Source organism: Alosa sapidissima, chromosome 7 (genome assembly GCF_018492685.1).
Source record: "Alosa sapidissima isolate fAloSap1 chromosome 7, fAloSap1.pri, whole genome shotgun sequence".
NCBI lineage: Eukaryota > Metazoa > Chordata > Actinopteri > Clupeiformes > Clupeidae > Alosa > Alosa sapidissima.
Window position 1 is genome coordinate 9,167,735 of NC_055963.1, and position 17,643 is coordinate 9,185,377.

The following is a 17,643-nucleotide window of genomic DNA, read 5'->3' on the forward strand; positions in this document are numbered from 1 at the left end:
TTGATATTGATCTAAATAAACTGGAGACAGTGTGAGTGAGTGAGTGAGTGAGTGAGTGAGAGAGAGAGAGAGAGGGGATTTAGGTATGGGCACAAAGTAGGCCTATTGAAGGAATTTCAGCATGCTATATGGTAACTTATTTTTATGGCAAGTGGGTCGAAACACTTATTTTGCTCTATAAACGAACTGAGGAAACCATTTACATTTGGACATGACTTGTTGGAACATACAGGCATGGTATTACATATGGTCCCTTAGGAAGATAGTGTGTGTTGAGTGCTGTGTAGGACTATGGTTTGCTACAATTGGTCATGTTGTCATGGACCATATCTCAATGATGATATGGTCAGGCTTATGATTTCTTTCAGTATTATAAGCCTTCACTTCCCGAATAGACTATTGTCCTACACATGATGTAAAGGTTCCTTCTCTCCGGAGGCATTTAAGGTCCACGTTGCTACACATTACTCAGTCAAGGACTTACCGTCTTCTGTATTCATCCCTCTCTCGCTTGACTTTGGCCAAAACGTTGTATATAGCCCGCAGTTCTGGGGTGATGGTGTCGATCTGAACCCCAACCCCATCCGGATGCATCCATGAAACTCCAGGGCTGTGGAGAGTTTCGAACCGTTCCCCATGTCTTCTCAAATGCGTGAAATTCCATATCGTACCAGGGAGCCGCGACTGTCTGAGGTGGCCCGCTATGGGAAGGTTCAAGGCAGTGTCAAACGTTTGAGTGGCCTGATCACGACTGAAAAGTGCTTTGTAGCGAGCTTGTTGTAGAGCCTGTTGTAGTTGAGTCTCTAGTAATTTATTCCTGCGTTCTAATTCATGGACTTTGGCAAGAAAACAACGAAATCGGAGGTTGAGCGTTTTCAACACATGGATGTTGGAGCCCAAATCATTACGCAGGGCAGTGGTTACTCCAGGTCCAGCGACCGAGGCAATATTAACAGGGATGGCAGCAGCACCGGGAATGGATGAAGCCTCGGAAAAAAGAAAAGAATTCATCTTACGCTCTGAAAACCTGGACGGTATGAAATCGTCCAGACGTCTGCTCCTTGAGTTCACATTCACAACAACGTAACCACTGGGTTTTCGCCGGTCATCCAAGTAAAAATTAAGGCCACTCTTCCATATTGGTTATCTGATTCTTGATGGGGGGTGGCAATGCTGTTCCCATTTCTATATCCAAAACGTTGTACAAAACAAACGCACCGAGAAGAAATCAAACAAATCCTACGTCATGCTCCCATTGTCATGACGGTATTTCGCTTCTCAGTGGCGACATGGTCATCATAGCCTGTCCCTTGTTGCTAACAGCAGCTTATTTTAAAAACGCATTGACTGCAGTGTGGTTTGCCAATCGTATTGTTAATTGCGTGTTGAGATCCAGTTGAATTCTGTCTTATTCCTCCCGCAAATAGAGTGTTGATGCCGCCGCCGCTGCACGGAGGTCTGGTCTTGACCGCTACACCGCTTTTCAAAACCAAGCCACTGTCTCTAAATGTAGCTGGGATCAGATTTCATCCGGTTAAAAACACGCTCCCCCCTGAACGCCGTTGCCCCGCCCTCTCTCTCACGACCGTACCCTTTGGTTAATCCCAAATCCTGTGTTACTGCGCAGCATCTCGTCATCTGTATGCTTTCCGTGAAATTAACCCCCGTGAAAAGTGCGTGGTGGGGATATCCAACTCATAGACAGGGGGTTGTAGCCACATGGTCCACATTATTACAGACATACGTCGATTTTTCCCCATTTTAGTTCGCTCATTTATAGCTACTTGGCAGAATACTGAATTCCGTGTAGCCCATGTTATATTGGACAATTCTGAAATTAAAAACCCACATTCCACTTTCCAAAGCGCAATTAAGCTTTATTGAAAAATCTTCTAAAATGCTGACATTCAGTAAGAATTTAACACTCTAGCTGCTGCACCCCCAATCGATTGCAAATTCATAATACCACTTTATACATAATACATATTCATAATACAACCAGTTACCATGACTCCACTCTGTGATATTCTGAAACTGCTCTGTGAAGGGTTCCCTGTAAGATATTTGTCTAGTTACGACTGAGTGAAAATGCAAATCAGAATCCAGGGTAGTGAGTAGAGATTCAGAAGGGAAGCCAGCTGAATGGAGAAATGGGAATCACCAGGTTTTGTAAGCAAAAGAAAATGCAGGCCATTTTATAGTTTCATCTTGAGAAGTGAAGTTTAATTGTTGTTGCAAGTTCTCCTCCTGTTACATGTCAGGATTCACTTCAGTTAACAGAGATGGACCACTGTCCTGGGTTAGCTATGCATTTTAAAACTCGCAGCATTTTTTTAATTAATGGAAGAAAAAAAAAAATCTTACACATGCGCATCAACTTGAAAACAAAACAAACGAAAAAAATCAAACAAACACACACACACACACACGCAGCGCGCACACACACACACACAACCAGCATCAGGCCACAGCCCTCCCCACAAAATACAATCAGCTGTAGAACACCACCGCAAAAGCCCAGAAACATAGTGCATAACAGAACAACTGTATTCACAATCCTGTGATACGCCGAGTAGGAAATTAACTCAATAATCAAACAAAACAAAACAAAAAAATACGAGGATAATCATAAGAGGGGCAAGGGGAACGAAAAAGTCACTTTTGAACATTGTAATCAAAACCACCCCTCCCCCAAAAAATACACTTCTGAAGAGTTACTGTCAGATTTTCACCTTCAACATTTTAATCAGAACAGCACTGGTGACTGTATTAAATGTTACAGAAAAAAAATGTAATAACTGCATTTTGTTTTATTTTGATATAATTTTTCCTTTTTTGTTTTGTTTTTTTGTTTTAACTCGTCAGACTACACACAGAAGTTTCCTGGTTGGAGAGTTATAGTTGAAAACGCTAATGTTTACCCATAATGGAGATTAGGAACTGTATAGAGTGTGTGTGTGTGTGTGTGTGTGTGTGTGTGTGTATGTATAGATGTTTATTGGAGGGGGGGGGGGGGGGCAGGGCTCTGATTAAACAGTGTCCCTTGTGGATGGGTGGGGTGGGTTGGGGGGCATGGGAAGGGTGTCTTCGAGGCGGGGGGGCCATGCGGTGGCCAGCCTTCCATCACCCCTTTCTTCAAAGCCACCCCACTTTGGGGCAGGATGGCAGCCAGTCCAGTGTGGGCGCTTGCTCGGCTGAATGCCATCAGGGCACAGAGTTCAACAGATCCTGCAGGAAGCCGTCGGGGTCAGGGATGTCCGAGAGAAGACCTGCAGAGGGACAAACACACAACAACCATGAGGAGGCGGGCCGACCAAACAGTTAACAGGTAGGCTACCTGTCAATCTCCCACGCAGGAAACAGGTAGGCTACCTGTCAATCTCCCAAACAGGAAACAGGTAGGCTACATCAATCTCCCACGCAGTATGCCTTAGACTGCATCAGCATTTCTAGTAGACAACTATCGTAAGTTCAGCAATGCCTTGTTAATTATCTAAAGTTCATAATTTCCCCAGTTGGTCATCAGACCGGGTAAGAATACGTTGTGAAACTGCACTGTACAGGTGCTTCCATACATCCTACACACTTAAATACTAAAGAGTCAATTCGCAATGGCAAGAGATAATATTGAAAGGGTGGCATGAAAAGGCCTTTAATACTGAGGTGAGCGTGACCCGTTTTCCTCTTTTTGAAGATGTGCCTCCACTACTGACCTACGACGTCGAGGAACTCTGAGAACGATTCAGCAGGCATGAGCTCGTCCTGGAAGGCTCTGAGCACCCGTTCCGAGGCCTCGTAGATGGGCATGTCATTGTGCCGCACGTACTCCGCCAATGAGAAGGACCAGCCTCCCTCTGTGTTACTGGTGGGCACTTTCTGTTGGGGGGGGGGGGGGCAGTCAGTTGAGCAACACACACACACAATCAGACAATAATGGAAGCACACAAACGTATACAAGTATCCATATGTGGACATCTAAAGAATTTAATCAGCAAAGTGGACATCTTAATTCCCTGATGTGTAGGGAGAGGGCTGAGTTCATACTCTTTAGCTGGACTTGCACGTACAGCAGAGCCGCGCTCACTCTTACCCTGAACATGTCATAGATGAGATCCACCAGACCCCAGAAGAGAAGAGGCGAGCGGTAAACTGCATATTCTTTCACAGTTTTATCTGTGAGCCTAGGGGATCAAAACAAAGACAAGAACAAACCCAAAGTTAGCAAATGAGGAAAAATGAAGGAGAAACTTTTTTTTTTGTTTTTCACCTTCATTGAAGATTTTTCTCATAGCTTCAAATCCTCCGAAACATTCTTGCATATTCTACCGAAATTCCAAAAGTTGAACGGCATCGTGAACAGGGTCACTTTTTCCGACGGATCTCATGGTGCCAAAGGAGCCCTAATGAACTGAGTGCCTGATAACAAACAGCAGCAGCAGCAGTCGCCCTCCCCTCACAGACAGAGCAAACAATCCTAATACAAGCTGACAAGACAAACAAGTCTGCAGGCTTCCCTCATTATGGACTAACCAGGCGCCGGCGCTGTGAAGTTAGAAAGCAAGTACACAAGTGTTTGGGTCAGGCAGACACAAGCAGGCTACTGATTCGTTTAGCCTGTTTGTGGGCCAACCACTGAAGTTCTTCGGAGCTGGGTGGGAGACAACAAGATGCTTTAACAGCAGCTTGTTCACAGATTACGATCAGCACAATTAGCTAGCACAAAGCCCTGAGGGCAACCTGTTCCTCCTGCACATCCTAAAATGGTGACATTTCTCCTCAGGCTAGGATTACTCTTTTGGCTAGAATCTCAAAGTTGGAGATTGCGTCTTGTGTGAGAGATGGTGAAAATAGCTTGTGTTTAAGTTTATTTTTAGGTACAGTCGAAATTGACAGGAAACGAGCGAGCGAGAGAGAGAGAGCGAGACGGGAGCAGGACTGAGAAATGACTGCTTGCCGGACCTGAAGCCGGGTTACTGTGGCCGTCTAAACCCAAATAAATGTGGTGTGGAGGTTGACCCCTGCGGTACAGCTCCCCCTCCAGACACTCACTTGTTGGCTCCGGTAGGCGAGACCTTGCGGGCGTGCGCGACGAGGAGCAGGCGGCGCAGGAAGTCGAGGCGCGTGGACCTCCAGCGCTCGGGTGGCATGATGTGCATGGACAGCACCGTGTAGTAGTGCGGGCCGTCCACCTCGTACGAGCTCTCCACCCACTTCTCGCACGGCTGCTCCAGGAAGCTCTGCAGGTTCTTCTCCTCACGAGACGTGGCTCTGGTGCTGTGGGGCATGCAGACAGAGACCGAGAGAGAGAGAGAGAGAGAGAGAGAGAGAGAGACAGAGACAGAGACAGACAGAGACAGAGAGACAGAGAGAGACAGAGAGAGAGAGAGAGAGAGAGAGAGAGAGAGAGAGAGAGAGAGAGAGAGAGAGAGAGAGAGAGAGAGAGAGAGAGAGAGAAACCACAGACAGACAGACATAGACAATATGGTCACATGAGCCAGTAGAGAAGTTTCCAGCACATTTTTGGGCATGTGATGTTTTGCCCTCCTCCTTAAAGCCAAACCACTAAAACAGCAAGGCAGCTATCCTCAGAGAACCCCACTCTTCATATTTAAAATGCATGAGTATTGACAACCCCTGGAGAGAAATGAGAATATGAGCCACTGCCTTTAGTGTCCCAGCGCTGAGCCTGTGCCAAGCGCTAGCCCTCCTTCCCCAGTCAGCCTGGGCTTCTCAATGCTGCGTCTGCGTGTTTAGAGATGCTATGCTAGCCCTCCTTCCCCAGTTATCCTGGGCTTCTCAATGCTGCGTCTGCGTGTTTAGAGATGCTATGCTAGCCCTCCGTCCCCAGTTAGCCTGGGCACTCCGCAGCACCCTGGTCTCTACTCAGAGGTCTTTAATGTCAGTGGTCTGTAATATTAGATCTTTTGTTGTAGGGTGTTGTGCCCTTCTCAAAGAGCAAGTGATTAAGACAGTGATGGTTTGTAAAAGGTTTGTGTGTGTGTGTGTGTGTGTGTGTGTGTGTGGACAGGTCCAGTGTTGTCCACGTACGTGTTGAGGACATAGAGGACTGTGTGGATGATGTAGGGGATGAGGTGGATGTTGCTCTCGCGGCCCCCGCCCCCTGTGTCCACGCTGAAGGACTGCTCCATGGCGAAGCGCAGGAACAGCAGCTTGGTGTCGTGGATGTTGAGCTGGTAGGTGGGCTCCCGCTGCCCTGTGCACTCCTGCAGATATGTGTTGTGCCTACAGAGGGACGGAGGGGGGAAAGCCACAGGACATTATTGAAACACATACACTCTCTCACACACACACACACACACTGTGTTTGTTTCTTTAAAAAACAGAACAAACATCAAAACAATGATAACGGCTACTCATAAATACCTAACAGTTAATAACTGCTCCATAGAAATAGGTATTGCCATGTTTACACGGACCTCAACTGTGACTTGGCAGCAAAACACATGATTAATAATCAACCACTAAATACTCAAACAGTAAGAGCGCAAAGTGTTCACCTTGCCAAGCAGGTGGCAAAGGCTGATTCGGGTACGTGTGGCCCCCAAACAGGGAGAAGCCCATTGCACTTGGTGTTGGCATTCTGTAGGGCGGCGCTCTCCCACTCCTCTCGCCCACGAGCCAGCCTAGAGAGAGAGAGAGAGAGAGAGAGAGAGAGAGAGAGAGAGAGAGAGAGAGAGAGAGAGAGAGAGAGAGAGAGAGAGAGAGAGAGAGATGGAGGTGAAGAGGAATGAAAGAATGAAAATAATCAACATGGAAAGAAGAAATAGAGAGAAATATAAAAGCAGACATTGAGGACACGACTCGTCTTGCGACATCTGTAAAAGTGCAGTCATGTAGTGTGTGTGTGCGTGCGTGTGCGTGCGTGTGCGTGCGTGTGCGTGCGTGTGCGTGCGTGTGCGTGCGTGTGCGTGTGCGTACCTGACAGCAGCGAGGTGACAGTCGTAGTGGACTATGTTAAAGTGCGACACAGTGCTGTAGCCCTGCTGCTTGCGGGGCTTGTTTTCAAACTCCTCCAAGGCCACCCGCTTGGTGAACGTATAAATCCCCAACACCTTGGTGGGCTGCGGAGCAGACACGCATGTGGTCAGTTAAAGCCAAAGTCCATTCACAACTCTCTTCAACCACCATAAAAACAACCAGGCCAGGTGCAGCCATTCACATGCACCAACGTCACAAGGCGTGAGGTAGATAAACAGCCCAGGTAGACAAACAGCCACTCAAGTGTACAACAGCATTTTGTAATCACAAATGTGGAATCGTGGGACTTTAACTCTTGTTACAAACGCACACGCCTGTAGAAAAACCCACTTTCCACACCCTAGATCTTGACCCCTTCTGACCCGAGTGTCGTGCTGCGTACCTGGAACTTGTAGCCCTCTCTGCAGATGCAGCAGGTCAGCCCCGGCTCCTCGATCAGCTCCTCCATCTGCTTCAGCAGCGACGTCTTGGTCACCACCTGGCCCTTCTCATTGGTCTGAGGAAACAACAACGCAACACAAGGGTTAGCGTCTGCTGTGGTTTCTGATACCTCAAAATCAAGCTCTGATCACATTACGACATTAAGAGCTATTAAGAGCTATTATGTATAAAATATTCTTAATCTACAGTGCATTAAGATGTGCTGTAACGATCTGTGATGAGTGTGGTTTTATTTTTGTATTTGACAGCCGACTAAAAGCTTCAGATAAATAGTTATAAATGTCTGCAAGGTATTATGTTCCCTTCTGTTAATGAGGTTTCTAGAAACACAAATCCAGAAACACAATTCCAGATTTCCAATGTCAGTCTTTATGTAGCAACATGCTTTGTGTTTTTAAGGAGAAACTGCTGTGTGTCGATGGTGATGGCGTCCCTGCGGCACGTACCGTCATTCCCAGAGTGCCGAGCGCCTTCTGTCTCATGGCCATGGCCATGCGCTTCTTCTCCGCCCGCGTCTCCCGCCGCGCCGCGTCGATCTTCAGGTTGACGTCCGCGTGCTCACGGAGCGCTTCCAGAAGGTTCTCCGCCAGCGTGCCGATGCCCTCGTCACTGGACACCTGCTCCAGCTTGTGGAGGTTGCTGATGGAGTCGGTCCCTATCAGCATCTGTGGGGACAGATCATAGAGGGGCTGGGAGTCAGACCCCTTACCTAAGGGAACACCAGCATGGGTGCGTATGATAAAATGAATCCTTCCCAAGCCATGAATGCTAATAAGGCTGGTGCTTATTCCCGGTGTCCGTGGAAACAAGTAGGCGAGGGTCACAGACTACCTCTAGAGATGGGACACCAGTCAATTGCAGATTAACCCCCCAATTGAAGCATGTACTCATTGTGTCATAGAACTGGGTGGACCTACAGTAGTCAATGCAGATACATTAGAGTGCCTTGTCCAATGACAGAACGTGCAACCTCAAGTGATCGCGCTGGGATTAGAACCAACAATCTTTCAACTGGCAGCCCAGTGTTTCCCACAGAATTGGATTCAATTTCAAGACAAGACTTGGACAACGGGGAGGGGGGGGGTATTAAGATAGTCTTGGTAGTGTATAGGTCTAATTGAGTGCCTGTCACTTTAAGACGTTTGAGGGAACCCTTGCAATTGTAACACAGTTGAAAGGCTGCTGATGTGTGGATGCAATTCATAACGTTTTCTACATAGTTAAACACTTTTCCATTTACATCGGGATTTTGCAAACATTCAGTGTCAGAGTCAATAAAATGAGCCCTTCAATGAAATTGACAAGCAGCTGTAAGTAGGCTAAGCATGCTAAATTCGACATCCAAACATCTTAGTCTCTTCAATGTAGCCTACTATGTTGTAATAAGACCTTAGCAGAGTTCACTTCAATGCAGCAGTTTTGAACAAATTTGCGCGGCATGGTCACGATGCTAAACGGATTTAATAGCAATTTAGCCAGACGCCTTCTATGCAATGCTTCTATGTGGCAACAACAATCCTTCAACAATCGTGAATATTTTGTTAAATGCACATGCAGAGGAGGGGCAGCGGGCTACGAGAGAGAGCGGGGCGGGGCAAGGAAAGGCTGCGTGCGTAAAAAGCGCAGCTCAATGGCAATGCAAGGATTTGACCTTATATTTAATTTAAATTAAATTAAAAATAGAATATTAATCGTGGCGCCCTGCCACAGATTAGTCAATGTATGGGGAACACTGCAGCCACTTACTACCCGTTAGGTAACTGAGCCTTAAAGGTGCCATGTGTAATATCTGCCAAAAAATCAATTCATACTCCACATTCCATAAAAGATGGGGGCAGTATACTTCCAGAACGTGAGTTGGTCTACCCTAGAATAACAACCGAGAAACGTGTATTGCAGTTTGGCTGGCGGTTATGTTGCCCGCATACCGCTTCCCATGGCCGAAACTGGTATTATGACACCTGTCGGGCTGTGGCTAGTAATTTAGCATGCTAATTCTGGTTGATATCTCTGCAGCACTATACCTTGGCATTTTTTTAATGACATCATCGCCCTTTTTTCTTCTAATTCGTTTGATGCGTGTAGCTCATTTTTTGGATATTTTTACCTCAATTCTTACACATGGCACCTTTAATGGTTAGGCTAAACTGAATAGAGGAGTCTTATCAACTGCATAACTAAATGAAGTGCTTACGCAAGGTAGCAAGTTGTTCTAGAAGGGCGTTACCTGTGTAGGGGGGTGCTGTGTGGCCAGGCCACGAAGTAGCCGGAGGATGAAGGGCAAGGCGGGTCTGGACAAGAACTTCTTCCACACATCTGCATCCAAACTAGTAAACAAACACATAGGATGGGTTAACCATAAGAGATCGAAGACTAAAAGACCAGATTACTTGGAAGCGGTTTTCTGGGATCAGTGGTCAGTGAGCTAGTGGCCTACTTTTTGGCGCTGGGGATATGTTTCTTCATGTAGTCTAGGGCACTCTGTGTGATGCCCTTCTGCAGGATCAGGTCCTTGAGCTGGTGGCCGTTGCTGTTGTTCTTGATGCCGGCGGCAATCTTGCAGAAGCAGTCCAGAAAGACCTTATCATCTGCACTGTGTTCCTCATCGTACCTGTGGGACAAAAGCCTGAGGTCAAAACTCACAGGACTGCAAAGCATTACTCTGGTCATCCTCCATTACTCCTGTTCTGTCTACTTCCTCATACCATAAACCAATTAGAGGTGCTTTAATTTTATTTCTTTAATTACATTTTTTTATTTATTATTTTACCTTGTGTCTTTTGTGTTATCTTTTTATTATTATTATTATTATTATTATTATTATGTTCTTTATTTTTTAAACTATTCTTTGAGTATTGCCCTTTTATGCTTTTATTTGCTACTGTTTGCTTTTGTTTATGTAAAGCACATTGAATGATCTCTGTGTATGAAATGCGCTATATCAATAAACTTGACTTGACTGTTAACACTTTATTACCTTTATACGATCACAACATTTTTCTTAAGCGTGCAATTAACCATAATCTACTGCAGTCATGACTACTCTGTTAAAACGTAACTTTTATAGTTTCATTACATGTTTTTATTAAGCCTACCACTGACACCTGTGAGGAGGCTGTTAATGATTGAGAACGGTGGAGGCCTGTTACCAATGGGCCTTCTTTTCTTTTCTCTGATTGTCTAACACTCTGTAAAGCGCCATGAGACGTGTGTTTTGGCGCTCTATAAGTGAAATTAAATTGAACTTGAGATGAGCGTACTTGTCAAAACTGCAGCAGGGCTTAAAGCGTTCAACCAGGATGTGCATTTTCTCCAGCTCTCCGAAGGACAGGTAGGGGATGATGCGCAGCAGGCCCTGCAGGACGCTGGGGTTGGAGCGCACGAACGGCGTGTTGATCTGCTCCAGCAGCATCACCAGCTGGTCCTTATCGCCCGTCAGCAGCAAGTTACCCTGAAACAGGAGAAAGGATTCATCCACGAGAACCCATTTTCTATATTTACCCAGATAGCAGAATCAGATTGGCAGATAGCGGACCGCTGGTGGTGTGCCGCCGATGTTGTGCCACTTGTGGTCCGCCGTTGGACCACCATCTGTTTAAATTTAACTCGTCATGAATATTAAGAAAAGTTAATAAAATTATATATGGAGTACAACTGAACAAACGAAAAAGATTTTAGACCAATAGTGGCAAAATATTGGGCAATTTGTCTGCAACCCGCCAGAGAACCGGTGAGCAAAATGCCAGCGGACCGGCAGATCTGCCCCCAGTGGGCCAACAGTGGTCCGCCAGCCTCTTGCTATCTGGGTATATACACACACACACACACAAGATGACTTCCTATACTTTTCCTCCAATTGTTGTCTACACAGTCTTAAGTGAGCATGAATACATCAAACTTAAAGCCTTCTGGTTAGTTTGGGAATGGATGTCACAGGCCTTCGGTTCAGACAGGAGCACTGGGGCCCTCACCTTGTCTTCAGACACCGTCTCCGCGTTGGCCTCGTCCAGGATGATCTCCATGATGCTAAGGACCTGCTCGGCTATCGAGGCTCCACCACTGTCCTTACTCTCCTGTTCCGCCACCAGGGCCTGGTCAAACACACAACAGTTAAACTTACCTCATAAAAGAGACCTGACCAATGTTTTATAAGGTTATGCAATGGGAAAAGCAATGAACAGACACTGCAAGCCATACCTAAATCACAAACATCAACGTAATGTGTGCATTTGATCTGATTTTCCTAACTACAGGATATTGCGCAATGTAACAGACGAGCACAGTGGAAGTGATGGGTGAATCTAATGTGCGTACCAGGTTCAGAGTGCCCAGCATGACGTTCAGCGTGTTCATCTCCGGCCTGACCAGCTGTTGTCTGTTGATCTTCACCTTCACACAGTAGCTGAACAACTTCAGCAGCACCTGGGATTGAGAGGGTAGCAGTGTTCATAACAACATCCCTTCTGGAAATTGCAATTTAATTAAATTTAAATGTAATGTTCTTAACTGCCATACTGCACTCACAGTGAGCAAGTGTCTGCCCTGCTTGAAGTCCTTAATTCCAGACAGGCGATTGAGCATACACTCCAGACCTCCACACTGGGCCATCACGCCAGCCATCTTGTACACCTCCTCCTCATCCTCCTCTTCATCTACAGGAACACACACACTTTCACTCAGATATTCAACCCTTTACCATAGTACCATAGAGTAAAACCAGGTGACAGGGAGGACCATTTTCCCCAATTAGAAATAAAGTGATCGCACCAAAATAAAGAAAATATCATTTTTCATCATATCTTCATATGACTTTTTTGGGGGGTAAAAAAGGACTAATAGTGTGTAAAATGGCAGTGGTTTGAAAATCCTACCAGTGGTGGAGTCTAGCGACTCGATGAACTCCTCTGTCGCATCTCCCAGGAGACCCCTCATCCTGTAAATGATCCTCATTGGCTCTCCCTGGAACATGAACACACCAGTCTCATTCACTGTTTCTCATCACCACAAACATACCAGTTCATCTGTGTAAGCGTGGCTAACTAGATCTCGGCACACACAACCATCTGACCCTACCTCATGGGTGGGGCACACACAACCGTCTGACCCTACCTCATGGGTGGGGCACACACAACCGTCTGAGCCTACCTCATTGGTGGGGCACCACACTTTCTTGTAGACCTCAGCTACAGACAGATCCAAGCTGATTATCTTGTTGTTCACAAGGAGCTGAAAGACAGGAGTACACATGCTTATTTAAAAAGTGAATAATTTACATTTCAAAATACTAATCTTATTGATTGACATTAGCATTATGATGTAATTTAATGTCACTGCTTGAGACACATTTTGAGACAATACGAGATGGACTAGCAACAAGCAAAATATTCATAAATTAAGTAATATTATATTGATTATGAATTAACTATTTTTTACTTTTCTTTTATATAAACCTCTTCATAAAACCCTAATGTAAGACCACATCACTAAAGCTCTTGAGAACATGAGAGGGCAAACATTGGGAGAGGGCAGACATTGGGAGAGGGCAGACATTGGGAGAGGTCAGGAGGTTGAGCTGAGTCGTACCTCCATGCCGCTGTCGTCCTCCAGCAGGGCCACCAGGTCGCAGTCCTGGCAGATCTTGTTCTTGATGTCCCTCATGAGAGGCCCGATGCCCGGCTCGTTGCTGCTGTAGGGGTTGCCCGGCATGCGGCCCTGCAGGAAGTCCTCCTGCTGAGGGTCCTTCTCCAGCGTCACAAAGAACTCAGTCACCTCGTTCTCCTCCTGGACAGAAGACGTGCAGAAGAGAGAGGAGGTCAATTAAGGGTCAATCAACGCAACCACTCTCCACATATCCACTTCATGCCATAAACTGAGTGATTATCAAGTCAGACTCCCATAGACCAGAACCAGGAAAGCAACACTGACACACATCAGAGCTTGAAATGTCAAGTATTTGTGATAACAAAAACATTAACAATATGCCAGACTAGTCCAGACCAGGTCAATTGTCAATTTAAAGTAAAGTTAATTTAAATTGTCAATTAAAAATTCCAACATATGTCTTGTTTTGCTTATACTACCGTATAATGTGGTCTTTTGTTGAAGCCTACAGCACCTTGCACATTGACATGCAGGGTGACTCACCGGATAGATGATGCTGCATAGTCTTTCAAAGATAAACACCGGTGTGCGGTAGTCATCCAGGTTGTAGCGCTTGGCAGTCTCGATGCACACCGCCATGAAAGCCTTCGTCTCTGACTCTGTCCCTGTGGAGGTGAACAAGGAAACAAGCATTACCCGGCTGGGCAATAACTCATCTTTGGAATATTCCAAGAAGAAAACAACTCTTGCCAAACAGCATCCGTGCTGACAAATTACTGTCAACCTCAAGGTGTTTGCTCCAGTCTGGTAAATAAAATCGGTGGCCTCTCGATCCGCAATGTTCTCGAACAACTCTAATATATACTTGTTATGACAGAGCCTGACAGACACCAGCAGACTTTCTAATAGTTGGACAGCCTGGTAAATAACCGCCAGGCAGCTCATCTTGTGCTCGTCACTCTGAAGCAGATACAAGCCGAATAAAGCAAGTCCTTCACTTGTCTGGCTGCTCTTTGTCGTTTGTGTACTCTGCTTACTGTACAGACCTCCGGTGCTCTTCTCAGTAGCCACAAACACCATTGCACACACAACCAAGTTATCACAAACACTACAGGGTAAATTGTACCTAGGGTTTAACTAGCTAGCATTTAAAGGTTGTATCAGCGATAGCGGGGATACGTCACTTCTGTTGATGTTCAAACAAAACAGAGAGCTAGCTCGCTACTCCCTCCCCCACCCTCCCGTGCAATTAAAACTCCCCTAAACGCGCATCTCGTCGGTTCTTGGTTGAAACACTTTATTTTGCCTTTGAGTGGGTTGCCAACCCTTGTTGGTAGCAATTGTTTTTTTTTGTACAGATCTCAGAGCTTAGGCTGCCTACAGAGACGTGTTTTTTTGACGGCCTGCTTATGGGGCAGACAGCTAGCGGATTTGTTCCCGGTGTGCCTCCTTATGCTATGCCCTTATATTGTGTATATTGTCCGATTCCTGTTCTGCAACACCGGTACATTTCCCCTTGTGAGTCCAATAAAGTTTCATCTTCCATTGCATGGTTTCTCCAGCAGACAGTTCAAAACTCAAGTCTCGTCCTGCTGACCTGTGGTCATGTCCTCCAGCATCTCCAACAGCATGTCCTGCGTCTCGTCGATGAGCTTGGTGCGCTGCACCACCAGCTTCCTCAGGCACAGGTAGCCGTTCAGCACCGTGCCAACCAGGCGGCTCTTGAAGTGCCGCTTGATCGACTCCACCTCCACGAAGGAGGACAGCAGCCCTGGACAACGCAACACGCAACGCAACACACACACACACACACACACACACACACACAGACACACGTCAGAGCCAGCCCATTAACCTAAACTCCTAAACTTTTTCTTCACAACTAAGCATTGACAGATGAAAACAATTATTATTCCCGTTGTTCCGGTGAGTTACAACAGCAGGCATACTTATCATCTAGCAGAACAGCACCACATACTGTATGAACTGAACATTAATCCATAGACCTTACAAACCGTTCAAGCACTAAGGAGATGATGAGAATCCCGCTAGCTTACCGGTCAGACTCTTGAGTGCATAGCCCTGCTGCAGGTCTGTGCTCAGGGTGGCCTCCTCCAGTGCCAGCAGGTGGGCGATTTCCTATAGCAAACAAAAACAGTTCTAGCATTTCTCTAGCGTAGGAGCGTTCACAGCCACCGAGGGGGTATTGCAGAGAGCAAGAGCGCTTTCAGCTCCGATCATTAATGTGTCTGTGCTTGAGTACCTTGGTGATGAGATTGCCGATGTAGGGCAGAACTCCTCGAGCGGCCAGGTAGACTTTCCAGTGCGCTGGCTTGATGAGCTTCTGGTAGAGGGCCAGGTACTCCGCTGCGCACTCCCCTGCTATGCTCAGCTCGTCTAGATAGCTGTGGAGGACACAAAGCACATGATGAAGGTTAAATCAGCCAAAGTCTAGACCCATAGACTAGAGCAGTGGTTCCCAACCTGGAGTCCGCAGACCCCACTAGGGGTCACCAGAGATTGCAGGGGGTCCGCACAATGCTGCCTGGCCTGAGGTTGTAAGGTTACCAAAATTATATTTGCGCACATTAAATGTATAAAATCCCAATAACACACCCAATTGGATAATCAAAATTCTGTATAATCCAAATTAAAACATATTTTTGTTCCACATTTAAATTCATGTAGCTATTCATCACCTCTGAACTTATAAGTTTGTAATTAATCACTTTATTCTTTTTGTGCGTGTATGCGGGTAGGAGTTTGGGTAGGGGGCCCTGGGGACACAGGCAAGGGGGCCTTCAATGAACATACAATACATGCTTGCGGTCAATAACTCCAAACACCAATGATGACCTGGAGCTGTCTGACGCACACACACACACACACACACGCTACAACTCTGGTCTTTTACACAATGCCTGCTGAGGCCATAGGCAATTTACCAAATGCATTATCGATCCTCATGACCATGATCATTTAGAGTGACCGTTACCTTGTGAGGAGGTCCAGCACCTGCTGCTTGCGGCTGGGGATGGTGGTGAGGGCCTCGACGATGGTGCAGGCCGCTTGCCTCGCCGCCTGAGTGGCTGGGGTGAAGAGCACCTGGAGGGGGAAAAATGGACACACGACAGATGACCCAATGTCAGCACTCCAGGCTTTGCTGGTACAATGGCTTGTAATGACTGTATCTAAATATGATGCTAACATAAGGGTGCAGCTTATACTCAGTGCATTAACTGGGCCTCAGAGCCATTTGTTTCCTTATGTCCCAGCACACGAGGTAACAGGAGGGTGTTTACTGTACCTGTCGCAGCCAGTTGTTGTGGCCCAGTTTGAGCAGGCGTGGGAACAGGTTCTCGGACCGCGAGCGGACAAACTGCTTCCACTTCCACACGTACTTCTCCATCAGGTACTGTCTCCGCACATCCGTCTTGTTCGCAGGCTTCGAGACAGTCTCCTGACCTGCAACGGGAGCCACAAACAACAGCATTGATATTACCTCAAAGATTTAAACAGCTCAACATTACAATTTCATAATTTTCATTTCGAGGGATTTCAATCTGTCTTTTTGGATATTTGCAGTCACGCAATAGTTAGTGGTAACAAAGCTTTGAACTTTGTATATTTGACACGCTGTATTACGGTGGCGTCAATGTAAAGTCAGTGAAAAACGAATGTGGTCTTTCATCTTACATCTGGCTGGAAGGCACTTTTTCCAGGCCTCATACGAGGCTTTGGGATCCTTTTTGAGCCACAGCTGGGCCTGTGCGTGGATCTCGTTGCTGTATGGCTTTACGGTCGTCAGGGACTCCACTGCAGAATCCTGGAACACAGCGCAACACACTGGCTTAGTGAACAGATTTACACTAGCTAGCAAGTCAAAAAAATAAACTTATTTCCTCATGGTAATCTACTTTTTCAAGTTAACTGCCTTGTCTATACGGTCTATAGTTTCTTGCACTGTATCGAACTTTTAAATTACTTTGGATAAACAGCTGGAAACCTCAACATAGAAGCTTTTGGCTGAACGTCATAACTGGCAGAGCGGTTCATTAATGGAGAGTTTGGCAAACACTCAGACAGCTACTGTGGAGAGGGCTGAGCTCACCTTGTTCTTTTTGCTGGTAGGGGCAGGGGGCTTGATCAGTTTCTGGAGGATTCTGAGGCACATCAGAGTGATGTTTTCCACCACCACGGGGGTCTTAATGTTCACCGCCATCAGGAACAGACTGAGAGCTGAACGCAAACAAACACAGAGTGGACAAAGATGAGATCAAATGCTCAGTGCACAAAAGTTAAATAAATAAATAAATAAATAAATAAATAAATAAAGTGTTGAAAACATACTATTGAAAAAGTGCATAGTCTAAAAACAGACAGGAAACGCAAACGGAACCCACCACATCGCAGACGCAACTCCCAGCATCCTCCTTCCTTGGCAATGGAGTCGGTGAGGAGCTGCATCTCATACTGCAGACTGCTCACCTGCAGAGCCATAACAAACACACACACACACACACACAAAATCGTTTAGCATTTTGGGGTGAGATTTGGTCATTATTACCAAAGAACACGGTCACTGTGCCACATCATCACTTA

General features: G+C 46.2%; 2 protein-coding genes across 4 annotated transcripts in view; both read right to left on the minus strand.

Moving 5' to 3' along the window:
* The window catches only part of iffo2a (intermediate filament family orphan 2a), a 32,095-nt gene extending 30,585 nt beyond the window's left edge, over nucleotides 1-1,510 (minus strand). For all 3 annotated transcript variants that reach the window (XR_006032733.1, XM_042097366.1, XM_042097364.1), the window contains exon 1: nucleotides 485-1,510. Coding sequence is in view for 2 of the 3 variants with exons in the window: in XM_042097366.1 (XP_041953300.1) it covers nucleotides 485-1,011 (527 nt within the window). In the remaining variant the exon portion in view is untranslated. The remainder of the gene's footprint in view (nucleotides 1-484) is intronic.
* A 683-nt stretch (nucleotides 1,511-2,193) lies between these two features.
* Nucleotides 2,194-17,643, minus strand: part of ubr4 (ubiquitin protein ligase E3 component n-recognin 4) — a 62,809-nt gene continuing 47,359 nt past the window's right edge. Inside the window, 27 exon segments of the mRNA XM_042097405.1 lie at nucleotides 2,194-3,269; nucleotides 3,714-3,876; nucleotides 4,091-4,181; nucleotides 5,050-5,274; nucleotides 6,049-6,243; nucleotides 6,519-6,644; nucleotides 6,940-7,082; nucleotides 7,382-7,495; nucleotides 7,887-8,105; nucleotides 9,668-9,767; nucleotides 9,878-10,051; nucleotides 10,701-10,891; nucleotides 11,412-11,531; nucleotides 11,755-11,862; nucleotides 11,965-12,092; nucleotides 12,312-12,399; nucleotides 12,586-12,666; nucleotides 13,024-13,221; nucleotides 13,585-13,706; nucleotides 14,639-14,812; nucleotides 15,099-15,180; nucleotides 15,305-15,446; nucleotides 16,037-16,146; nucleotides 16,349-16,506; nucleotides 16,738-16,867; nucleotides 17,153-17,280; nucleotides 17,445-17,529. Coding sequence (XP_041953339.1) covers nucleotides 3,205-3,269; nucleotides 3,714-3,876; nucleotides 4,091-4,181; nucleotides 5,050-5,274; nucleotides 6,049-6,243; nucleotides 6,519-6,644; nucleotides 6,940-7,082; nucleotides 7,382-7,495; nucleotides 7,887-8,105; nucleotides 9,668-9,767; nucleotides 9,878-10,051; nucleotides 10,701-10,891; nucleotides 11,412-11,531; nucleotides 11,755-11,862; nucleotides 11,965-12,092; nucleotides 12,312-12,399; nucleotides 12,586-12,666; nucleotides 13,024-13,221; nucleotides 13,585-13,706; nucleotides 14,639-14,812; nucleotides 15,099-15,180; nucleotides 15,305-15,446; nucleotides 16,037-16,146; nucleotides 16,349-16,506; nucleotides 16,738-16,867; nucleotides 17,153-17,280; nucleotides 17,445-17,529 — 3,660 coding nt within the window. The 3' untranslated portion in view covers nucleotides 2,194-3,204.